The 25,212-nt window shown below is 53.3% G+C and overlaps 1 protein-coding gene and 1 non-coding gene across 4 annotated transcripts in view; both read right to left on the bottom strand.

The window, feature by feature from the left end:
- Positions 1-24,630, bottom strand: part of POLR3E (RNA polymerase III subunit E) — a 30,994-nt gene extending 6,364 nt beyond the window's left edge. For 2 of the 3 annotated variants that reach the window (XM_043914499.1, XM_043914497.1), the window contains exons 1-18: positions 24,489-24,630; positions 18,602-18,675; positions 17,476-17,526; positions 14,074-14,151; positions 13,245-13,360; positions 12,721-12,803; positions 9,647-9,754; positions 9,258-9,307; positions 8,850-8,969; positions 7,686-7,771; positions 7,378-7,422; positions 7,193-7,284; positions 6,210-6,330; positions 3,523-3,604; positions 2,199-2,258; positions 1,943-2,100; positions 1,392-1,453; positions 290-816 (exon numbers count right to left, since the gene is read on the bottom strand). In XM_043914499.1, coding sequence (XP_043770434.1) covers positions 290-816; positions 1,392-1,453; positions 1,943-2,100; positions 2,199-2,258; positions 3,523-3,604; positions 6,210-6,330; positions 7,193-7,284; positions 7,378-7,422; positions 7,686-7,771; positions 8,850-8,969; positions 9,258-9,307; positions 9,647-9,754; positions 12,721-12,803; positions 13,245-13,360; positions 14,074-14,151; positions 17,476-17,526; positions 18,602-18,637 — 1,875 coding nt within the window. In that variant the 5' untranslated portion in view covers positions 18,638-18,675; positions 24,489-24,630. Of the gene's footprint in view, positions 1-289; positions 817-1,391; positions 1,454-1,942; positions 2,101-2,198; positions 2,259-3,522; positions 3,605-6,209; positions 6,331-7,192; positions 7,285-7,377; positions 7,423-7,685; positions 7,772-8,849; positions 8,970-9,257; positions 9,308-9,646; positions 9,755-12,720; positions 12,804-13,244; positions 13,361-14,073; positions 14,152-17,475; positions 17,527-18,601; positions 18,733-24,488 lie in introns of all 3 variants that reach the window. The other variant, XM_043914498.1, reaches the window with a different exon arrangement.
- A 183-nt stretch (positions 24,631-24,813) lies between these two features.
- On the bottom strand, positions 24,814-24,895 carry TRNAL-AAG. Its single transcript has one exon. It is a non-coding gene; the product is annotated as a tRNA-Leu (tRNA).
- Positions 24,896-25,212: the final 317 nt, after the last annotated feature.

The raw sequence follows: 25,212 nt of genomic DNA, 5'->3' as shown, positions 1-25,212 counted from the left end.
CAAAACTACCATTCGCCCACTTCAGATGAGGGTGCAGGGCTGGGAGGCTGACCACCCAATGGCGCACACAGCAAGCACATGGGAACCAAGATCTACACCAAGGCCAGCGGTCTCCCAAGGGCCCCTGCCCCACGCACCCTACCAACAGCTGTCTCCCCAAAGCCAGCAGGGCTCAGGCCCCTCTGGTTGCCAGCCTCTCTCCCACAGCCACCTTTTCCTGGACAGGCGTGCGTGCCCAGGAGCCCTCCACGGGGCCTCGTCTGCCGCCGAGCCCGCAGGAGCTACTTACAGGCACCAGTATCTGCTTGCAGCCGGCGGCCAGCACTGTGTCCTGCAGCATGCGGTCCGAGATGCCGCTGAACAGCATGTGGCCGGGGGGCAGGCTGGCCAAGTGCAGGTTGAAGAGGCGCTTGAGTTCGCTCAGGGTGAGCACAAACTGTTTCTGAAAGGTGGCCTGCACAAAGGCCCTGAGTTCCCGGGCTACGGGGTTGCCGGCAGAGCCGGAGGGTGGGTGCCCATTGAAGCTGTCCCCGCCTGCCGCCCGCCCGGCAGGCAGCCCGTTGGCCAGCCCACCGTGGAGGCCACCGCCGGGCGAGGTGTCCATGGGCTCCTCTTCGTCCTCCGCCTCCCGCTCTTCTTCGTCCTCCCCCTCCTCACTCATGGGCTCCTCCTTGATCCGCACGCCGGGCAGGGCCGCGGACGCCTGCAGCTGCTCCTTCCTCCGCTGCAGCTCCCGCTCCAGCAGCGCGTGGTTCTGCTGGGCCTGTCTTTTGGCGACTTGAACTCTCTGGTCCCCAGAGACCAGCCCCACAGGCCCTGGGAGAAGACAGGGCTGCTCAGGACAGTGTAGACCGTGCAGGGAAGGGCCCACGGCCCCTCTGCCCCACGGACACGCCCCGCCGTTAGAATGGGGACATTCTGCTGACCAGCGGAAGGGGACAGGAACAATGCAAGCCAGCTGCTGCAGAAGCAAGTAGCTCAGTCTTGCCTCTCACCACCACCATACCCAGAAGGAATCTGGCTACCCCAACCATGAGGGAAGACACAGAACCGGAAAAGTCAGATTTCCACATTCAGAGACCCAGTAGGTCTGAAGTAGTAGTAGCTGAGTCCCTGCCAGTAGCCACCCTGCAAATCCAAGAGGGTGAGAAGTCTCCAGGCCTGGAACCCAGACACTGCCCTGGAGTCCAGAAGCCTCAGTCCCTGAGGCAAGGCTTTGCCACTAGACAAGCCTTCAGCTGAGGTCTGTGGGGAAGGGGAAGAGGGCAAAGAAGGTCGGCCACCACTGAGCCCCACATCCCTTCCAGGCAGAGCCCTGACAAGCCCCAGAAAAGCAGCCCTTCTGGAGTCAGGGTCAGGGTAAGGCCCTGCCCAGCCAACGCCCTCCACACCTGATTGTCCGTCCAGCTTCTTTGGCATGGCTTCCTTCACAAGATTATAAACTTTTTCTAACCTGAAAAGAAGAACAAACACTCTTAACTGTAAATCACATCCCCAGTCATCTGCCTCCCAACAGAAACGTCCCCACAAGATGCCACACATGTGGAGTCTTGGTGGTCCCTGCCTGCAGCTGGGAGCTGAATGGTGGGGGTGGGCAATGGCAGCCCACCCTCCCTTCCTCGGCCGGCCTCCCGCCAGCCTGCCTTGGGCCACACAAGCCTGGGACCTTGCTCCTGAGTGCTTTCCCATCCCTCCCCAACCCCTCAAAAGAGAGGCCGGTCAGGTCGGATCAGCAGGAGGGGCTGTGCCAGGCCTCTGCCAGGGGGGTTCTGGGATCACGCAGCAAAGTCCACCTGAGTGGAGGAGGGGTGCGCACAGCTCCAAACTGGCAGTCGTCATCCCAGCCGCAGCCAGGCTGTGCTCCCTGCTGGAGCCAGGGTGGCCGGGCATGACGTGAGAGTCCTCTGTCTGGCTGCCCCTCGTCTGCCCGACAGGCTCTCACTTGGCCTGGATGCCTGTCCACAGCATGTGCTGCCGCTGCACCACGTCTGGATGCTTCTTGATGAACTCCCCGTCATAAGGCAGAATGAACTCCCAGCCCTTGTTGATCCTCACTACGGCCATGTGCTCCAGAAAGTCCTTCACGTCTTCCGTGCAGAGCTGCGGGGAGGAGGCCAGGTGAGGCACGCCCAGCCCCACTCGGCCCCCATCCCTGCAGTGGTGGAACCAGGCCTCAGATCAAGCAGGACACCACTTACCTTAGTCACCGCTGCCACCTCCTTCCTTACCACCCACCGGCTCTGTGTGAACTTCCACATCTGAGGGAGAAAAAGAGGTGTGATTCCAGGACTCCTGGGACTGTCCCCCAAGCCCCTGCTGCTGTCCTGGGAGCCTGGGATGAGGGCACAGAGTGGAGGCCCCAGGCCAGGCCGGGGTGTCGGGCAGACTGGGTCTGGATCCTGGCTGTGGGCAGTCACTTCCACCCTGAGCCTCCGTCTCCTCCTTTGTGGAGGAGCTCCAGGGCCACCTCCTCCAGGAGGGCAGCTGGACCCACTCCACAGCACAGAAGCTTCCTGGGGTGGGGCATGCCTGGCCCGTATGTCACCGACAACAACTCAGACCTGACAAGACCCTCTCCCAGACAACCCATATGACAGCGTCTGCATGAACAGAGAAGAACTGACAGGCAGCGAAGGCTGAGCCGCACACGTGTGCCAGTGTGAGCGTGGCCGTCGATGCCGCTGCACCCTGATCCCCAGAGATGAAAATAAACCACACAGGCATCCAGATGCTCAGTACCCAAAGGAGCTGGGACACCCGGGTGAGAAAAGAGAAAATGGAGACACTCCCCTAAACAGCTTAGGGCTGCCTGGTACGATCAGACCTGTGCATGAGCTCACCAAGGTCACCACAGACAGCTCCAAGGAGACACTGCTGCAAACTCAAAGCCCACTGCCAAGGTCAAGGGAGTGCAAGCCGCACAGCTCAGGGGCCAAGCCCTGAGGAGGGATACCTTGGCTGGGACTTCAGCTCTGGATAAGCGTGGGGGTGGGGTGGGGGGCAGGACAGGGTGACGGGGTGGAGGGAGGAGCCAGCTCAGGAGTGGCTGAAGCCAGTAGCCACAGTGCAGGGAACGGTGTGCCAGGGACTGTGGTGAACGGGGAGTGTCAGCCCCGTTCAGAGTGGCTGCTCTTTGGGGGTTTAGGTCCAGAGATACCAGACTGTCCAATTATTCATGACAAGGCAGAAATCTAGCGTGAGTCTGATTGCTTTTTGTAAAAATAGACAGTAAGTCATCATTTTAAAAATATCACTCAGGTCAAATAGCTCCTTGGTCAGAATCTATCTATGGGCTTCCAGGCTAAGAACTCAAAGGTTCTTATGAAACTGAAGACTCCAGGGTCCGAGGGGAGGGAGAAGCAAGACAGAGTCCAGAGCCCTCTACTCCCCACCGCCCCACCGGGCCCCACGTTCCTGCCCTTTGCCCGCTGCCTGGGCGAGGGTCCGGGACACTGTGCAGCCCCCATCCACCCCCCGAGCCCCCCACCCTCCACCGGGAGGCCAGAGGGCCTGGGCACTTACCACAAAGTCTCGGCCCCTGCAGAGCACCTCGGCCGGCACGCCACTGTGAGGACTGGAGGAGTCCTTGGGGTACAGGATGTCACTGCCAAGGGGACAGGGTGGCTGGTCAGGCCCTATCCTCAGCCCTCCTGCCTCCCACTCCCTCAAGTTCTGAGCGGAAGCCCAGGCCTCTTTCCAACATGGGCCCCAACGGCTCCCATCACCCGCCATTTTCCCCGGGAGCCTGGCTCCCTGAACCCGTGTGGGAGGAAAGCAGCAGCCTCCCCTACACAGACCCGAGTTCTTCTCCTACCCCTTTCCCAACGCCTCCCTCACACGTGGGCCCAGCCCCAAGGCCCCTGCATGGTCAGAGGGTCAGGGGCTCAGAGACAGACAGGCTGAGCCCAGGACTCTGGAGGACAGCGAGTCCCACATGTAAAACAGGTAAGATGCCAAGAGAGGCCCGCAATGAAGCAACACCCAAGGCCTTACCCCTGGCCCAAAGGGAAGGAGTGGGCAGTGTGAGTTGAGGCAGGAGGGGTCAGGGGTTGGGATCCGGACAGACCCCAAGCATGGGTGAGGTTGAAGCCTTTGGGGAGAATGGGACCAGCACTCAAGGGCAAATGACAGGTGCCAAAGCTTAAAAGCATTTCCACAGCATAATCCTGACCCCACATCCAGAGGCAGACCCTGGTGCCCAGGGACACATACTCCTTGGCTCCGCCTGCCTCCCCCTGCCCCCTCAAGCCCACCTGGCACCCAACTACTGCCTTCAAGGCTGAGCTGTGTCCACCTTGAAAGCCCTACAGGACAGCGCCCTGGCCTGGGCTGTCCATCTCTGCCACACGGACAGCAGATGCCCACTAGTGAGTCAGTGGGGTCCATGCACTGGACTGCCATGGTGCCCACCCCACCCCTAGACCCCAGGCCTCGCCTCAATTTCCTAAGGACCAGACAGCACAGGGAAGGGCACGGAACAAGCAGTCCAGACACATTTACTCAACAAACGGGAGCACTCCGTATCGCATCCTCACGGGGACGCAGAAGGACGGGGCATGGGAAGACCACCACCCATACGGGTGGCAGCGAGCCCCAAAGCACCGGGCAGACAGAACGCCGGCAGGCCCACGTTCAAGTCACAGGACCGACAGGCCATGAGCAGATCGGGGCGTGGCGGTGCTGGGCCAGCGTGAACCCCCACTCTGTGGCTGCCCAGCTGCCAGGCACCTGGTGAGTCTCTGGGCCTCCCATGGGCACACGGCCCCAGGGCTCGGGGGGCACGGTCTCCCCTGGCTTTCATCCACCCACAGCACACACACACACACGCGGTCCTGATTAACAGGTGATGTGCCACCCCAAAGGCCCTCATAATTAAATGCTGCCAGGCCCCAGAAAGCACAACAGGCACTGTCCGTTTTCCAGGGCAAGGCTGTCACCATGTGGTTGTAACATGAACATACTTTGCAGTTTTCTTGGCCAACCAACTGGGAAATGATGGACTTTTCACAATCAACAACTTTTTAAAAAATCTAGAACAATTTATACTTTGACAGATTGCTCCCTTTGTATCACATTCCTAAACAGTGAGTATTCAATGTGTTCTACCTTATACAATTCAGAAATAATATAATTCAAGTGTGCGTTAAACATAGGTTTACCAAGGGTTGGCCATGTGTCAGGCATTATACCCAGTACCAGGGAAAAGGGAGTCAGGACAGTCCCTGACCCCTAGACACTGACCATCTAGGGAGGAGGCAGAGTCTGGAGAAGGAATTACAGAAGAGAAACTAATAAAGGCAGCAAGCCACAAATCCAGGACCCATGAAGCCCAACAGGATACATAAGAAATTCCCACTTAGGCACATCTTAATGAGCTGTGGAAAACCAAAACCAAAATAAGAGAAAATCTTAAATGCAGCCAGAGAGAAACAAAGAAACACATGTTAGACAGTGGAACATTGGATAGACAATAAAAACAATGAAGGTCAGAATACAATGAAATTCTATTGGAATTTAATAACCGGGAGGAAAGGAAATATAACCAAAGGAAGGAAAATAACCAAATTAGAATTCTATACTCAATAAAAAATATCCCTAACATTGTAAATCAGCCATACTCCAATAAAATTAATAACAAAACAAAAATATTCTTTAAGAACAAAGGTGAAAGAGACATTTCCGGACAGAGCAGAAACAAATTTATGACCTGCAGACGCTCACCTTCATAGAAGGAAATCATCATGGTTAGAAACTCAGAGACACAAAGAAATGATGAGCAAAATAAATTAATTCATTTAAAAAAAGGATATTAACTGGATAACATAATGTCTTACAGGGTTTAAAACAGAGAATTAAAATATACAAATACAATGACAAATGAGAGGAAGATCAACATAAAATATCCTACAGGTTGTTGAACTGTCATGGATGAGGGTAAAAAGTAGCAACTAATATTAAATTGAGAAATCCAGAGGGTAATCACTGAAAGAGTCAAGAAAGGTAATTTCCAAGTTACTGGTGAAAACAGTAACAAGAAAAGAAGGTAAAAATGAATATAAATAAAATGCAGTGTAAGCAGGACAAACAGAAAGCACTAACGTAGATTTAAGCCCAAAACTTAAAAGAGTTTTTGTCAGTCAGTAAATCAGTACTTACATTCAATTTAAATGGGTTAAGTGCTCCCAACTAAGGGACTAGAAGGAACTTACCTCTTCACCACCCAGTTTCCTTGGACCAACATCGCCACCTTCTGGATGCCACGCAGAACAGCCACGGAGTCGACAGAGGGGCCCAGGAGGCTCATCAAGTTGGCAAAAGGCATGACCTTCACTGAGGAGGACACAGGAGACATCAGACAAGCCAAGAGGGGCCTGGGCTCACGTAACAAGTCCAGCAGGACAGTGGGAACGTAACAGCTGCAGCCACTGGCTTCTCACTCCGGGCAGGCACCCGCCTCTCACTGAGCCCTGGAGGAATACCCAAGGAGGAAGGCAGGAGTGCCTCATGAGGAAGACCCAGCCCAAGAAGGTTTCAAAATTCACCCACGATCACTTGGCTAGTAAGTGACAGAGACAGGACTTGAACTCAGGCCATCTGGGTCCAAAGCTCACGCACCTGATCACTGTGCTCTGCTCTCCCCACCCCCAACTGAGCCCCCAGCCCTACTGAGCAGTGGCAGGGCCTGGGGAGGCCCACGTTTTCTGGAGCAAGGCCAGCAGCCTGGACCCCGGGGAGCTTCCCTTTCCACTCCGGCCCCGCAGCCCCTCGTGCTGGCATCTCAGAGGAGCCTAGGACCTGGGACTCAGCTCTGAGGTTCGAGGCTCACGTCCTTTCTGAAGGTTCTGGCCTCAGAGTCCTCACTGTGGGGAGCCTGCTGAGGGGACACACTTCACTGTGAAAATGAACACAGCTCATGCTCACGCGCGAGGCTCTGCACAATCCTTTAAGGAGCCCCACCTCTGCATCTTCACCTCAGCCCGCAGCTGCCTTAGTTCCTTTTCATAAATAAACAACACCTCCCAGGAAGGCCAGTGGCCTGCCCAGGCTCACAGGGACCTGTGGCCTGTCACCAGCTTCAGTGCACTTTCCAAAGGCCTTGGGCCTGGCTCCTGGGTCCTTAAGTCTGTCCCAACTCCACTTCCCCAGGAGGTGGCAAGGCTGGGGCCCCCCCAGGGCAGGGCTGCCCACTCACCGTTTTTCATCAGGATCTTGATCTGATCAGCCAGGGGCAGGGTGCGCAGCTGGGCCATGGACAGGACATTACTGGGGGCCACGGGTTTGTCTCTATTGAAAACCAACACCGAGGGTTAGGAGGCCAGGGGCAGGTTGGTGGGTGGTAAGGGGCAGCGGGGAAAGGCGTCTGGCCCCTCTACTCACTTCTCCTCCTCCTGGCTGGGGGGCATCAGCATCATGAGGTACTCACTGTCGGGGGAGAGAACAGTCAGCAGCTCGCAGGGCTCTGTCCTTGCCCCACCCTGGTCCCCAACCAGGTTGTATCCAAGCCGCCGCCCCAAAGTCCCACACCCCCTCCTGGCCCTCTCCAGAGGACGTCGGACCCCTCCACATCTTCCCACCATGTTACAGAAGGGGCCACAGCCTCAAGGCAGAACCCACGAGAGAGGGATGCTCCCGGAGGCAGAGTCAGGTTGAGCAGCCCTCCGCGGCCCCGGCCTGGCCGAGCTCACCTGGGGGACTTGACGAGCTCCGTGTTCTCAACCCCACTGGAGCCCTGGCACAGCAGGTACTGGCGCTCGTGCTCAGAGCGACTGTCCTGCGGGGGGGAGCAGGGAGTCAGAGGACCGCAGCCAACATTCCAGGCCGCCCCCTGCAATCCGGTTTTCAGCCTTGCATCACCTTCTGCTCCAGTCACCCACTGTCGGGCTCCAAGCCGGCCACAGGACCATCCCGACTTCCTGAGCAGAGCACTCAAGGCCTCTGCACGTGGCCTCAACCACATTCCTTCCTGCCTTTACGACTGCACAGTCCCAGCGCACCTGTGCCTCAGTGCCGTCTGATACAGGAACACAGACAGCAAAGACAAAAGTAACACCGCGCGCTCACCGAGCACCTAGTATGCGCCAGGCTCCGTCCCCATGGCTGTACACACACCCCGACTCATCCCACCCCCAAAATAACATGAAGATAGGAACCGTTATTATTATTCCCATTTTATAGATGAGGAAACTGAGGTTCAGAAAGGTTAAGTAACTTGCTGAAGGTTACACACCAGGAAACAGGAGAGCTTTTGGAAGTCTGACCCAAAGTCTAAGGCTCTGTCAACACCAAAATCTCTTTCAGGAAGGTTCCAGAAGTTGCTCCACCTCGACAAAAATGTTAGGGAGCCGGAGCCTGTGGTGTCTTTGTGAGCTAATATTCAATTGCTTCCCTTAGTCAATATAGTTTCAAGGACTGGGCTCTAAGTCAAGTACAGTAAAAATCACCCTTGGCAGGTGAGGTGCACAGTGAACTCAGCCATGGGACAGATGGCTGATTCTCCATGGAGCACCTGATGGGGTGTCTAGTCTTCATTCGGGGCCCATGATGCATAAAAGCCTCACTGATCCCAACAAGAGGCTCACACTCAGCAAGAGCCCACTGGCCACCACCACCGCGGGTGACACGGTCACTCACTCCCCGGGGGCACACAGGCAGGAAAGCGGGAACACAGGACAACGTGCCCCAGAACCTAACCTCTCTCCTTGTGGCACTACCAAGTGGCTACAACTCAGTCTGAAAGAAAGTGGAAGTGAGACGATGAGGCCACCAGGTAACACTTCCAGGGCACTGGGGCTTTTCTCCCAGGAGCCCACGGAGGCCAGCGTCCGTGCCGCCCAGGGACCTCGGCTCACCCTCAGGCCGTAGTAGTGCAGGTGGACCCAGGGCTCCTCGGCATGCTTCTTCTGCAGGAACTCGTAGGACTGCACGCGGCGCTGGCGGGCCTGCTCCGACTCAGGCCGGGAGAACCGCACCTGGGGTGGGGGGGGCAGGACCTCAGGCCCGGGGCACTTCCAGGCGGTCACCCAGGGCCTACCCAGAGGCCAGAGAACCTGGCATCTGGGGCATTTCCCACTCCCACCCACCTCATCCCCGGCAGATTACCCCTCCAGGTAGTCCAGCCAGAAGGTCCTAAGGGATGGACTCTCTCCGTTTCACCCACAGAGCCCATGCTCCTCGCAGACCCGCCCACCCTTGCTGCCTCCAGGAGCACAAAGCTGGCCCCACTGCCACCCAGCTGTGCTCGCGGGGCCTGGGCTCACCGTGATCTGCTTCACGTCTTCCTCTGCCTCGTCCTGGGAAGAGTCTCCCGCTGCAAAAGAAAAGGCCCTGCTCGCAGCCTCCTGGGAGGCTCTCCACCCTACCCACCAGGCAGGCCTCAAGCAGCAGTGTCTGAATTCTCCTCCTAAACAGAGGTAGCTGCCTAAGGCAGTGGTTTCCAATTTCCCCAGGGAAATTCGAAGAGACTCTTGGGAATTCAGAGACGTTTCTGGTGGTCAAAATCGTGGGGGCGGGTGCTACCGGCATCAGGGGGTAGAGGCCGGGGATGCTGCTAAGGATCCTGTAATTCAGCCCTTTCGTGCTTTTCCCACGAACGACCTCGCCTGCTAACATGTACAGAGAGACACAGCGCTGGGGACCCCGAGCTCACCCTCATTGGCTGCCTCTCTCTCACGGTGCTTGGCGTCTGCCTTATCCAGGTAGGAGAAGCTGGGCCGCAGCTGCAGGATGCCATGTAAAGGTGTCAGGTGGAGCTCACCTGGCAGAGGAAGAAGGGCTTGGACCTGACGCTAGGAGCTGAGGCTGACCCACCCAGCTTGGCTCACGGGAGTCACCAAGGGCCCCAGATTCCCTGAAAGGCCTCAGCTCACTGCCCAACTGCCTCCTGCCTCTGCTCTAGCCCCCAGTCCTACAGCCTTGGGATCATCAGCTGACAGCCATTCTGGCTGTGTTGGACATAGCAAGCACATAAACCAGATCAAGACATGAACCCTTGACTCAAGACGTGAACTTTGACTCTGGCTCAAAGTTGCTTCCTTAAGGCTTACCTGCAAACCCTCCTCCACCAACATTCAAGGACCTCTGGACCCTGGCCCCCACTCCCCTCCCTACAAATTGCTTGTTCTGGCGCCAATGGCGACTCAGTAAACACGCCCCACTCTCCCCGGCCCCCACCCAGGCCTCTGCCAGACCTCCCTCACTGTCTCCCTAACCCCACATCCTCCAACCTGTCTCCCTGTCAAATCCCACCCATCCTATTAAGCTGGCTAGTGCAGGGACTTCCCTGGTGGCATAGTCGATAAAATTCCACCTGCCAATGAAGAGGTAACAGGTTCGCTCCCTGGTCTGGGAAGATCCCACATGCCACAGAGCAGCTAAGCCCGTGTGACGCAACTACTGAGTCTGTGCTCTAGAGCCCGAGCTCTAGAGAAGCTACTGTGATGAGAAGTCTGTGAGCTACAACTAGGGAAAAGCCTGAGCAGCAACAAAGACCCAGCGCAGCTCACAAATAAACAAACAAAAGGAAAAAAAAAAACTGGCTCATGCAAACCAGGCTGGAGAGAGGCCTGGCGGAGGCAGGTAGAAGAGTGTCTACACCATCTCTGACACAGATCCTAACTTTTTCTTGGGCCTCAGACCTGTGCACTGGGAGGCCGTGCAAAGATAATCAGTTTCAATCAAGTCAATGTAGGCTTGAAAGAAATCAGACACGAGGCTCTGTGGAGGTTCTCTGGGACACCAGAGGGAGCAGAGTGCTTGAGATGAGGAGTAAATACATGACTAGGCAGAGGAAGGAATGTGGCTTTAAGGACTCCCCTGGCAGCCCAGTGGTTAAGATTCTGTGTTCCCAAGGAAGGGGCCCTGGGTTCGATCCCTAGTAGGAGAACGAGCTCCCCCATGCCACACACAAACTAAGATCCAGCACAGCCAAATAATATTTTTTTTTAAAAAGAAATGTGGCTTTAAAGAACTATGTCCTTGAGATATGAGTTCAAATCAGAAGAGTATAGCTATTTGATATTACTTTTATCCTATCCCAGTTTATCACATAAGTGTTCAAATTTCTTTATTGCTTTATAAATTCTAAATACTTATAGTAAACTTGTATTTTTAAACAGCTTTACTGAGATAATTCACATAACATATAATTCACCCATTTCAAACATACAATTCAATGTATTTTAACATATTCACAAAGCATTACATCCAGTACCACAATCAACTTTGGAACATTTTCATCACCCCAAAAAGAAACCCTGTTTCCATTCCACTCTCCTCCCAGCCTCTGGAAACCAAAACCTACTGACACTTTCTGTCTCCATGGGTTTGCCTGTCCTGAACATTTCATACGCCTGGAATCATGTAACATGTGGTCCTTTGTGCCTGGCTTCTTTCATTTAGCTTAATGTTTTCAAGGCTTGATATGTTGCAGCACATATCAGTACTTCTTTCCTTATTATGGCTAAAAAATATTCAAATGTATGGCTATACCATATTTTGTAATTCATGCATCAGCTGATGGACATGTGGATCATTTCCACTTTTCTGTACCATGAATAATGCTGCTGTGAACACCTATGTACAAGTTTTTGTGTGGTGATGTTTCATTTCTCTCGCATAGATGCTTTCTAGGAATGGAACTGTTGGGTCATAAATACCTTGTATTTAAGACAAAATTCTACTCCTGTCTCAAAGGTCATGCTGTGTGTGTGTCTGTGTCCCAGAAGGACGATGACCGTGAAGCCCCACCCAATCAGGTTTGGCAGTATCTGTAAGCCCTTAGAGGTGACAAACCCCAATCCCCTGACAGCTTGTCTGGCTTCCGTGGGTGAGAGGGCAACAGGCAGGAAGGCCAGGGGTCTCCAAACGGAGGAAATGTGCTGCAAGTGTCAGATGCTTTTTTATCTCTCTCTTAAGTGGCAGGAGAAAATAAACTACAAGTGTCAGATTTTTTTTCCTTCTCTATACAAATTTAAAAAGGAGGTTTCTCTTAAAATTCTGTGTTGCCATGACACCTGGTTCCACACGAACTTAACTTTTCTCAAACCTTGAGCTAACCAACTGTTTTTTTTTCCAATGCGTTTTTCTTATGGAAATGTTTTTCTTAAGCTATGTTAATGAACTATGTATTTACCCTAGATTCTGTCTTTCTTCAAGATGGTTCGCATTAAGACTCAGAAGCGGTAAGGGCTCAACAAACCAGTGTTTTACTCATACATTGTTCTCCTAATCTATGTTAATGAAACTATACATTTACTTGGAAACCTACCTTTCTTCAAGATTCACGTCAATGTTTATGGCCTGGGATGACACGCCTTGTGCCCATGTTCTCTCAAAATGCACGTTGTGGGCGAGGCGCTTGGTGCCAGTCTCCGAGCTTTGAGACATCCCCTTTCTCTAATTAGCAGCCTGTCGCTGTGTAACATCCGGCTAAAGGCTAGCAGGGGGCACTCTTTCTGCCCCCTTCTGATGTCTATGTCAGAAGCTTTCTCTATCCCTTTTATACTTTAATAAAACTTTATTACACAAAAGCTCTGAGCGATCAAGCCTCGTCACTGACCCCGGATTGAATTCCTCTCCTCCAGAGGCCACGAATTCCGGCGTCTTTCATGGCTCAGCAACAACCTTTTCAGATGCAGCCTTCGCGGTGTCCTCTCCTGGCCCCAGCCCTCATCCTGCTTCCTTCCCACCCACTCAGCCCTCACGGCAGCCCAGAGTGGGTACCTTGCCTGTAGAGTGCGGCAGCGTAACGGGACGTGTTACTGGTGGTCTGGGAAGAGCAGAACGTCTGCTTGTCCATCAGCTTCCTGGAAGCACAGGGAGAACGGAGGTCAAGGGGAAGGAAGCTCAGGCCTGGGCCTGGAGGCGCAGCCCCCTCCACCCCGACACGGGAACTCCAACAGCCAGAGACCAAGGCCGCACGTGCTACAGGAGGGGCGCTGGGATGAGGCAACCCAACTGCGCCTCGAGGCACGCAGCAGATGGGAGCTCCCTCTCCTGTCATGGGGCCAGCTTTCCTCTCGGCCCAGTTAGAACTTGGTCAAAGGACCCATCTTAGGAGGGAAGATGACTTCCCTGGGGACAAGTCCGTGTCGGGGATGAGCCCGTGCCAGGCCCAGTCATGCAAAGATGAGCCACTGGTGGGGAGCCCAGCTGTGGGGCACAGGGCCTCGGTGTTGCTGAGGGCTGTAGAAGGCTCATATTTGAAGAAAGCGAAGCTTGGCGCCCTTGGGGCCCAGGGAACTCACGAGGAATATGTGCTGGTCTCATCAGCGCAGGCCCCATCCACGTTCAGCGCGATCTGCTCCCCTTTGCTGCGGCAGTAGTTGGGATTCAGCGTGTCGATGGCCATCTCAAGCTCTACCTGCAGGCAGCAGGCACCCCCACCAGCTATGAGGACCCCGAAGTACAGCCCTCAGGAGAGCCCCCAACCCCACCACACCCGCCTCCTGACTGCAGTCCCTGCCCAGAAGCGGGACTGACACCATCCCTCCCGAAGGCCCCTGGGCTTCAGTCCACACAAAGGCTACAAGCCCAAATTCCCAGAGAAGGGCCTGAGTGCTTTTTGTTGGAGAGGGTTCACGTAGTTTTGCTTGCTGCCACATTCCACTCCCCAAAGTCTACATTAGGTACCAACATTTAAAAACCAAGAGCTTTTCTCTTTTCCTTATTTCCAACTTCCTTTACAATGTCAGCAGAATTGGCAATGCTGGTGTAGTTTTTTACACGCTAACAGGGCTTAGAGCCGCAGCTGCCTGAGGACAGGCTGGTCTCCTGGTCCCTGTCACCCCAGCCCTGAGAGGCACGAGATTCCCCATATCGGGCCCTCTTCACATGGGCCCTGTCCTGTGAACTTCAGTCCACCCCATCCCGTGTTCTAATTCATCTCAGGCCTCACTCCTGGCCTCTCTGGAGCTGCCCACCACCTTTCTTTCTGGAAGTTTCCTTCTGCAGCTCTCAAGGTCCTGCAAGTTATTGGTTTCCTCCTTCACTCTCCAATCACTCCTCTGGGCTTCTTTCAGCTCCCACTCTATCACCGCTCCTGTCCCTCCACCCCCACCAGGAGGCCAGTCCCACCTTCTGCTGCTTGGGCTTGATCTTGGCTGAGAGGTGTGGAATGTCATCATACGTCATCGAGGCTGGACGCACTGGGTACTGGGGAAGGGAAGGGAGCCGTCAGTCCACCCTGCCCAGTCCTGCCTAGAGCTCGGCTCTAGGGGTGCTGGCCAAGAATCAATAGCTCCTCTGCACTCCCGCCCCAGACCAGAGGCCCCCGCTGGTCTCCTGCATCCCTTCTCATTGGCTCCAGCTAGCCTCCTCCCAAAGAGCCATTTTCACACATCCAAGGGACATGCCCAAGCATTAGGAACCCCAACAAGCCCCAGCATGCATGGCCCTATGGCCCCTAGGAACCCAGTGCAATGCCACGGGAGTCAAAAGTAAGGATCCGGAGTCATTTACAGGCCACCCAGGTGGAGAAGGACAAGGAAAATGAGACCACAGGAAGCAAAGAGGGAAAACAAAAACTGCTCGCTGCTGAAGCCTGACAGTCACCTGCCACAAAGGATGCTGCGGCCTCAAGCCACTGCAGCCACTCCACCTACAGGGCACCCTAAGGGCATTCAGGACCCTTAGGACGGAGAAAACAGGAAGCCTGACAGTTAAGGTGTGTAACAAAGGAGAGATTTCAAAGAGCCCAGGCTGTTCCCACTTCCCACACAGAGAGAAGCTGTTTGTTTGCAAAACTCCTATCTATCCTCTCTCTCATCTCTTCAGAATAGTCCCTCAGGGCTGTCTGAGAGGCTATCTCCCGGCTCTCCTCTTCAGTAAATCTGCTGAATCAAATATAAGTCTCATTCAACTGTTAGGTTGTGCGTTTGTTTTTTTTTTTCCTGGTCAACAGATCTATGAGAATCACTATCCCGTTCTCTCTCCTTGTGCTGATGGGCGGTGGAGGTGGTGAGTTAGTCGCTAAGTTGTGTCCAACTCTTGCGACCACATGGACGGTAGCCTGCTAGGCTCCTCTGTCATGGGATTCTCCAGGCAAGAATACTGGATGGGTTGCCATTTCCTTCACCAGGGGATCTCCCTGACTCAGGAATCAAACCCCGGTCTCCTGTGTTGCAGGCAGATTCTTTACAGGCTGCAGGCTCATGTGTGGGGTTTTCCATAAAGTTGGAAGGGAGCTGGTCTGCCAACTGACCTGCTCAGAGAGGCCTCTCTGGGCTCCTGTGTCAGCCGGTATGAAGCTATTTTGCACCACACATGAGCGTACTGCTCTCAGGTCGCTTCTTCTGCTCTGAACAAAGAAGGCCATGGCAACATCCCTCCTCACAAACCCACTTTTCCTTTCTTTCTCCAGTGCTGTACGTACACCACTGGGGGGTTGGATGAGTCACGGTTCGGACTCACTCTCAAAAGACTGTGGCCGACGCTGTGAGAAGCACCACAGCCTCCAGAAGGAGCCTGGCGGAGGTGTGGAGGCCATCTGAGATCAGTCATGTTCTAGCCCAGGGAGATGGCTGTCCCCTAAAAGCTCTCTTAAACAGCAAGAGTGACTCCTCCCTGCTTCCTGGGCTGCAGCTCAGGTCCAGGAGCAGCCTGGAGCACACCTGGTCTGGACTGGGCCTGGAGCTGGGACAGACTCGCCCATGACGGCCCGGGAGGGCCCCTGGTCTGTGAAAATCCAGGGCAGCCCTGTGACCTCCAGACGGCTGGGAAGGGTGGTGGGGAAGGAAGCCGGATCTGGAATCAGACAGTCCTCTCTCTGCCACTTGCTCCTCCTGCGCTCGGGCAAGCTCCTTGCCTCCCAGGACCACTAGGAACAGGGAATGAGGCAAATGGAGTCAACGCCCAGCCGGGCCCGGCGCACCATGAACTGTCACCACCACCCGGCCCATCATCACTCTGCAGCCAGTCGAGAAGCAGGCGCAGAAGGCCCCGAATGACAACCCCCGGCCCCACGGGCCCCACACCAGGTCTCTTCCTGGCATACCAGCACGTGCTAGGAGGGAGCTGCTGCCCCGTCCCAGGCCCCTTGTGCAAGCTCCTAGCCTCCCTGGGCCTTTTTCTCACATGCAACACGGCGACAAAAATACTGGGTTGGGCCAAAAAGTTCTTTGGGGTTTTTCCATGACATCTTATGGGGAAAACCCGAATGAATTTTTTGACCAACCCAGTGCTTAATAATCTTATTGCTGGGAATATAAATTTCCTCAAAATATTAAACATAGCCTCCACACGTTCCAGCAATTCCAAGGCAAATGAAAACCTCTCCACACCAAACACCTGGGACAGGAATGTTCACCGCAGCATTATGCGTAATAGCCAAAACATGACAACAACCCAGATGCTCATCAGCTGATGAAATAAAATGTGGTATACATGTCCATACAGTGGGGTACGTTCATACACATTATAACAAGAGAGAATCTTCAAAAATTCTCACTAAACAAAACAGCCAGGCAAAAAGGCCACATATTACATGACTCCGTCTATATGAAATGGCCAGAAAAGGCCAATCTATAGACAGAAAATAGGTTAATGGTTGCCTAGGACTGGGGGGATGGGACGACAAACACTTCCTAAAATAGACGGGTACTGGTGGTACAACTCTGTGAACAGACTAAAATTCACTACATTTACACCTAAATGGGGGATCTGCATGGGGGTGAATCAGATCTCAGTAAAGCTGTTATTAAATTACAATAATAACAACCACTATAGGCTACTGTGGGATGAGATGAGTTACCAGACGTAAAGTGCTTTGAATGATTTCTGCAGACAGTCTAGGGTTACAAGGAGGAGTGACCAGGATTAAACGATTGGCCCAGGGACTTCCCTGGTGGTCCAGGGTTAAGACTCTACATTTCCAGTATAGGGGGCCCAGGGTTCGATCCCTGATCTGGGAACTAGATTCCCCATTCCCCAACTAAGACCTGGCGCAAGCAAATAAAAAAGTACTGGCCCAGCAAAGAGGGGAGCGTTTGGCCAATGCTGCCCTGGAGCTGCCCAGAAAGCTCCTCCCTGAGTCTCAAGTACAGCAGCAGTCGTCATTCGTGTGCTAATGTCGTACCAGGCAGTGTTCTAAGCACTTTAATGAGGACTCACTTGATTCCCATGAGGACCCTATCAGGCAGGCATTATTACTATCACCACTGTGCAACTGCAGAAACTGAGGCACAGACCTTTTTTTTTTTTTTTTTAAGAAACTTGCCCAAGGACTCACAACTGAGCCTCCCTGCTAGTAGGCTGTCCCCAGGGCCCAAGCTTCATCCGATACACTGTTCTCTTAGGGTAGTCTTGGTTTTCCCATCTTTGAAATTAAAGACTACTACTGACCCATCCATGAAAGCAAAGAGACTGTCTGAGCACACCCTCTGTGCCAAGAATTCTAAGCGACTGGAGGTTTCACATTGTTCCTTGTCTATCACTTACTGTGACTCCCCCTGCCCCCTTACCTTTATGTCTCATAATTACCTGAAACAGATAGAGCTTCTCTGCCAGACTTTTGGCCAAGTACACGTCGATCTGGGAACAAGAGAAGAAGACTTAACTGGGAGACAGAACTCAATGCCCAACCTGCCCCGGGCACATGCTTGCTCCTCAGATTTCAGGGATAGTGGCCCTGAGGCAGTCTGGGGGAAGAAGAAATAGCTCAACCTTTGCTAAAAACAAAGGGAACCGAATCTCCAACCTGGGTACAAGTCCTCCACCCAGGCTCACTATACCCCAATAAAAATGTATTGCCCGAGGGTGCCCAGATCAGATGCACCCTAGAGGGACCAATGAAATGCTTTTCTGATGAGAAAGGGGCGGGGGAGGGCCTCCTCCCTGTGCCCTCCACCTCCTGTCCTGGGTTGGCCTGTCTTAAGGTGGTCTGACTGGCCCTACTTTCTTTTCAACGCTCACTGCCTCTGCTGCACCTTGCAGTTTACCTTCCAGCTTCCTAGCTCTTCCTATGAACCATGATCTCTCCCACCTCCAGGCCTTAAGGATGAGTGAAGGCTCATCAGGCACGTGGAGGAAACAGCATGTGCAAAGGCCCAGTGGCTCTAGGATGTGTCTGAGTCTGGGCTGACCCTGGAACCACCCCTTCCTTATCAGTCTTACAGACCCTCAGCTTCCCACGGGAGGGAGCACTGCCTGGCTCACTGCTGTCAAAGCCCCCAGCACATGATGGATTCAGTGAACAACTGCTAAATGACGGAATCTGGGTAAGCCCATGCATCCAACAGTCACTGAGTATTAGTTGCCAGGCACTGAACTTGGCTTTGCAGACACAGTGGTGAACAGAACAAAATCCCCGCCCTGAAGAGGCTTACACTCTAGCGGAAGAAGACTTATGTGTAGGGGTTGAGAGGTGCTGTGGCCAAATGCAAGGCATGGCCAAAGTAAAGGGCTAGGGAGGGCGTGCACGAGAACGTCACGTGATGCAGGCTGGTCAGGGAATCCTCTCCGACAAGGTGATGCCGGATCAGACACCTAAAGGCAGTGAGGGGGTCAGCCAGGCAGGTACAAGGAAGAGGGTTCCAGGTAGAGAGGAAGCCACTAGGTCCTTGGCTGGCCTGAGGATGGATGGAAGGGACCCCGCCCCGGCAGTTACCTCCTGTACGACTGGGTCATCCTCTTCATTGGCCATACTAGGGGGGAGCCAGCCACGTGGTCCTCAGACTCGATCTGCAAGGAGAGCGAGAGGTCTGCCAGTCATTCAGCCAACACACCTGCACACCCATTCTGTAACCAGTCCTGCTCCGAGAGAGAGAAACCTGAGGCAATCAGAAACAGATCTTATTCTTATATCTCTCATGGAGTCAAAAGTGGACAGCCCACATCATTTTGGCTGATATACCCCATCAGTCAAAAAAATAAAAAGTAACAACAACAAAAAAAGCAGGCAGAAACCACCAAGCAGTGGGTGCAAACAGGTGGACCCAAGACATCACATGTGGGTTACATCCATGGGAAAGAACAAATGACTAGCCTCAGGGGTTTTCTGACTACTGACAAAGAAGAATTCACCGCCAGGCAGGAGGATGGTGGCTGGCTGGTCCACAGCCACGAAGAAAACACTCAGAAAGTAATTGGGGGCCGTGGGGAACCTTTAGAGGAGAGCCCGACGTGCAGCAGGAAGGGCAGACAGTCCCAAGGCCAGGATCCCAGGGTGACTCCGTCTCTGATAGCTGACTTTCAGCTGACTTTAAACCCAACCCCCAGTGAGATGACCTCCTTTCTGTGATTTTTCCGTGTGTGTGTGTGTGTGTGTGTGTGTCTATGTCTAAAAATGACCCTCTTCACATGCATACTCTTCTCTCACCTGTCCCTGTTTAATAACAAGGAGACTGAAACTCAGACACTATTTTGTGTTTTACCAAAGCCACACAGGAAGCAAGAGGACCCAAGAAGACATCAACACCATTCAACTTCAGGTTGCAGTTACAGTTCGGGGAGTTCAGGGGAGGGAAGGGGAGTTTGGGCTGGGTCTTAAAGGACAGAAGGATTTGGACAAGCCAGGATAGCAGAGGGGAAGAGGGACTCCAGGCAACAGGAGGCACTTCGGGTACCTGGAGGAGAGAAGGCAGGTCTCCGTGGTGGAGGGTGAGTACACTATCCCTCAGTATCAGTTGGGGAAGGGGTGGGGGGTGGTGTGTGGGGGGAATACCTTACAGAAGATGGCAGAGCACTTGGATATAACCTAAGCATATCCTATACTTTAAATATTCTCTGTGCTAAGTCGCTCAGTCGTGTCCAACTCTTTGCAACCCCATGGACTGTAGCCCACCAGGCTCTTCTGTCCATGGGGATTCTCCAGGCAAGAATACAGGAGTGGGTTGCCATGCGCACCTCCAGAGGATCTTCCCAATCCAGGGATGGAATCCAGGTCTCCCGCAAGGCGGGTGGATTCTATACCAGCTGAGTCACCAGGGAAGCTCTAAATCACCTCTAGGTTACTTATAATACCTAATACAATGTAAATACTCATAAATACAATGTAAATACTATGTAAATAGTTGCCAAGGGCAAGGCAAATGTAGTTTCTGAGGTTAGCTGAATCCATAACATGCAGGTCTGACTATAATTCACCTTCACATTCCTAAAGGAAGGAGTTGCTCAGTTAGAAAGGCATCTAGGCAGACTTTCCGGGTGGTCCAGTGGTTAAGAAACTGCCTGCCAGTGCAGGGGACATGGGTTCCATCCCTGCTGTGGGAACTAAGGTCCCACGTGCCAAGAGGCAACTGAGCCCGAACACCAGGAACTACTGAAACCCACATACCCCAGAGCTAGTGCTCTGCAAGAGAGGCCTCGCCCGTGCGCTGCAACTAGAAAGCAGCTTCTACCAGCCACAAGTAGACAAAGCCAGCAGGCAGCAACAAAGACCTCGGGTAGACCAAAATAAACAAATAAGGCACCTGGGCAGCCTCTGATCTCAGCCTTTCCCAGACCTCTCCTTTTGGTAAGCCCAGCTCAATTTTTGCCTAATCTACTTAACACTGGGATGCTTTAATATTTAAAAGAGTACTTCCACCATGGGACTCAATGGCATCTAGGCCCCTGTCCTAGCCACCATGCAAAGTCATCTTGTTTACTCCAGATACACATTCCAGACACCAAGAAGGCTCAGACCAAAGCACTGGCATCACTCTGGATATTTCTCTTCCTCTCATCCCACACCAGCAAATCCTGTAAGTTCTACTTTCAAAGTATGTCAAGAATCTGGCCACTCCCACTGCCACCTCCATCTCCTGCTGCCTTAGAGCAGCAGCCTCCTAACTGGCCTCCCTGCTTCCACCTTGAACCCATATCTAGCGGTCATAGCACTCCTCCCCCTTAAAAGTCTCCCCATATCACCAGAAATAAAAGCCAACATCGTTTCCATCCCATGTGAGGCCCTAAACAACCCCTCCCCGACCCTCTTCCTTTCGGACCTCATCTTCCACAGGTCTCCCTCCCTTCCCCAATCCCACCTCTGGGTCTCTCTCACTGCTCCACTCGCCCCCATAACCTCACAGCTCCCTCCTTCACCTCTTTCAAGTTTTTGCTCAGATTCTACCTCATTGCTGAGGCTTTCTCTGTCCACCCAATTAAAACCACAATACCCTCCCAGCCAGTTCCTTCCCTCTCTGGTTTTCTCCACAGCCTGTATCACCATGTGACCGTCCACAGCTTTGGATTTATCATCCATACCCACCCCACCCCCACTCAGCGGTAAACTACAAGAAGGCAGAGATTTCCATCTATTGCGTCCCTCGCTGTACCCCCAGAACCGCAACCAGAGGCCAAACTGCCAACATTCGTTGGATAATAGAGAAAGCAAGGGAATTCCAGAAGAACATCTACTACTACTGCTTCATTAACTACGCTAAAGCCTTTGATTGTGTGGATCGCAACAAACTGTGGAAAACTCTTAGAGATGGAAATACCAGACCACCTTACCTGTCTCCTGAGACGCCTGTATACAGAACAAGAAGCAACAGTTAGAACCTCACAAGGAACAACTGACTGGTTCAAAATTGGGAGAGGAGTACGTTAAGGCTGTATATTGTCACTCTATTTATTTAACTTCTATGCAGAGTACATCATACAAAATGCCGGGCTGGATGAATCACAAGCTGGAATCAAGACTGCAGGCAGAAATAGTACAGCTTCAGATACACAGACGATACCACTCTAATGGCAGAAAGTGAAAAGGAACTAACGAGCTTCTTTCTTGATGAGGGTGAAAGAGAATGAAAAAGTTGGCTTAAAACTCAATATTTAAAAAATGATCATGGCATCTGGTCCCATCACTTCCTGGCAAACAGAAGGTGAAAAAGTGGAAGCAGTGATAGATTTTCTTTTCTTGGGCTCCAAAATCACTGAGGATGGTGACTGCAGCCATGAAATTCGAAGACCCTTGCTCCTTGGAAGGAAAGCTATCATTCCCCCACTCAAAACTCTTCAACTGTCACAAAGTTTATCCAAATTTCTTTCCATGGCCCCAGGGTCCCATATGATCTTGCTGGGCCTCCAACAAGCTAAGCCCCAGCCAGTCTCAGGAACTTTGCACATCATCTATTTTCCTCAGGTCTTTTCAAAAAAGGCTGGCTCCTTTTCACTAGATATCACCATCCCCACCCCCTCCAAGAATAGACAAGTTTCCCTGACCATTCACCTTAAAGGCCCCCACCCCCGACCCGGTTCCAGTCACTACCAAAGCCCTGTTTTATTTCTTTCATGGTTCTTATCATAACTTGGAATTACCTAGTTAGTCTATTTGCTTATGTGTTGTCTGTCTGGCAACCCACTCCAGTACTCTTGCTTGGAAAATTCCATGGATGGAGGAGCCTGGTAGGCTCCAGTCCAGGGGTCGCAAAGAGTCGGACACAACTGAGTGACTTTCCTTTCTTTCCTTCCTGTCTTCTGCACTAGAATATATGCTCCATGAGTGCTCTCAGATTGCTTCAACCATAAAACAGATGATTTAATTTACTTTGTGGAGTTGATATGGGCATTATTATCTTTTTAAAAATTCAAGCTGTTCTCCCAATATCTAGAACAGTGAAGGAAACAATATAGTATAAAGAAAAACTGAGTAAATGAGTGCATGAGATCAGGCAGTGACAGACCCTTTACCCATAACTCAGCCCCATCCAGAGACTAGCAGCCTCACGGTTTGGGCCTCCTGGACACTCAAGGACAGGGGTGTGGTCTGTACTTCCAGGCCACCACAAGGCAGCAGTGACCACCTTGACCTCAACAGGGTTTCCTGTGACCACAAAGGTACTCTGTGGCAGTGGCTCTGAGGCACTGGGCACAGAAAACATCCCCACCAGGGGGCTGTTCAACAAATGGAAAGGGGACAAGATAAAATCTAAGGGAGGGTCCAGAGCAGAGGAGATGCCTGAAGGCCATAGCTGGGTCACGCAGGAATCTAACCTGTAGGCCAATCAGAAAAACAGAGGCAAACAGAAAAGCAGTCTCCAGCTACTGGGCAGAGAGAGACAACACGAAACTGAATGAAGGGGTGAGGGGCCCAGGGTAAACAGTCTCAAAGCCTGGATTCTTATTGGCCGTGTGCCCCTTCTACAAGGCATCTCCCCTTTTTGAGTCACTCCAGTTTCCACCTCAATGAAAGGGAGAGGTGGCCTAGAGGCAAAAAGAATTAATTCTTAACTCATAAGACCCTCCCTTCTCTAAGGACTTAATATATTCATCCTCATGTAATCTGTTCGGAAGCTCTATAAGGATGTATTGATATCATCCCCAATTAACAAAAGAGGAAACTCAAGTTCAGAGAGTAACTTACCCAGGGTCACAGTGCCAGAGAAAGGCAGAGCTAAGCCACAAACCTAGGTCTAGCTGATGTCAAATAGCCTTATTCTCATTCTTAACGACTGTGCTGCCAGATTCTTTAGTGGAAGGCAGGATGGTGTAGTGGGTAAAAGCCTGGACTCTGGAATGAAACTGCACAGGTTCAAATCCCAGGTCTGCTATCTGGTACCCCTAGCCCCTTGAGCAACATTTGATCTTCACTATTTTCACCCCAAAAATGGGGATAAACAAAAGCACCGACCTCAGAGAACTGTGAAGAATTAAGTAAAGTAGAAACGTAATCCCTGGGAAGGTTTCTTACTTACTCGGCACAATGTTTTCTTCCAATATAAAAGGGCAGGAGACATAGCCACGAAACAAACGCTGCAACCTGGAGCTTCTCCCATCTTACCTTACTCAGCCCTCATCACAACCCCAGGAGGTGCGGGAATCCTCTTATCCCCAATTCACAGCTGAAGAAAACTGTGACAACTGCTTTAAGATCTCCTTTTTCTGCCCCCCAATGATTCTAAAGCTAACAGAACAAAACGACCTTTTTTATTTACTGGTTTACTTGACGTGCTTACTGACACCTCGTCTGATCAAACCTTCAGGGCCCCATCGGCCGCACGTCGCTGGCTCCCAAATAGCACTGAAGGGTGGCTGGAATAAATGAATGGAGAATTCCAGGCCTAGCCGGACGCGAGCTGATCCGGTTCGGCGGCGAGGAGGGGGCCCCGGACACCCTCCCCCTGCCCATCGGGGCGGGCCGCCTGCCCCGCGCCACACTGTCCAATGGGTTTCGCCTCCCTCGCGGGTGGTCAGGCCCCCTTCTCACGCCCACCACGCAGCCACTGCCACGAGCCGCCACGCCGGCAGGACACCGGCTGCCTTCGGACAGGTGCTCCCGCAGGAGGCCCGCCTGAGCCGGGTGGGGCAAGGCGGCGGGACCCTGAGTCACCGCCGGTAGCCTCGGCCTTGGCGTCACCGACTGGCGGGGCCGAGGCGAGGTCGGAGCCTGCGTCCGGCCCGGGTCTCCTGGGGCAGGCTGCCCGTCCTTCCCGCCGGAGTCCCAAGAGGCCCCCGGCCCCTGGGCACCGCGCGGCGCGGGCCTCCCGGCCTACTCAGCAGCCCCGCCCAGGCCCACCTCGTGAGTACGGCCCGGCTCCAGCCCGGGTGAGCACTGCCAGGACGGCACTCACCTCTCCGCGGGGCCCGCGCGCGGGCGGTAGCAACGGCCCAGGTACCCGCGGGCTGCAGAGGCGGCAGTGGCCAGACTCTCCTCTCAGGCAGCGGCCATGTTGCCGGTGGAGAAACTCGGGCGGACACGTGGGGGGAGCGAGCGGGGCGGGCCCTCGCTCTTCCTTTTACCCACAATGCCCCGCCCCGGCGCCCGCGGACCCGCCCCCTCTGCCGCTCCATTCATGCGGGCGGCCAGCCCTGGCCTGGCAGCAGGGGGCGCTGATGCAGTCGCAAAACAGCTGAAAACAGCCCGCGAGGAGGTAGCAAGGGGCAAAATGCTGACTCTGGCAGCGGTGGGATTCGAACCCACGCCCCCGAAGAGACTGGAGCCTTAATCCAGCGCCTTAGACCGCTCGGCCACGCTACCTAGCTGTAAGTGGGGCTTTCCAGGAGGCTGTTTAATACATTTACAGGCAAGTACACTTCTGTTTCTTTGATATACGTTTTACTTCGTCTCTATAGAACTGTTTTAGAACGTGTCGACTACTAAAAAGGAAATATTTGCTCCAATAGTTAGACCCACACTTCTTCCAAACAGGACTTAGAACGAAACGCAGTTTAAGAATCTGTTTTCTGAGTAGAACGTTTAACACTTTAAGCAGGTTAACCACGCCGGAGTAAATGATGGATTCCAACAGTAACCCGCACCAGGGGTTCCGAAAGCCAAACCCGTGGACTGGTGTC

The sequence above is a fragment of the Cervus elaphus genome, chromosome 10 (assembly GCF_910594005.1).
Source record: "Cervus elaphus chromosome 10, mCerEla1.1, whole genome shotgun sequence".
NCBI lineage: Eukaryota > Metazoa > Chordata > Mammalia > Artiodactyla > Cervidae > Cervus > Cervus elaphus.
The sequence above is the reverse complement of the archived record's forward strand: the minus strand, read 5'-3'. Positions and strand labels throughout refer to the sequence as shown.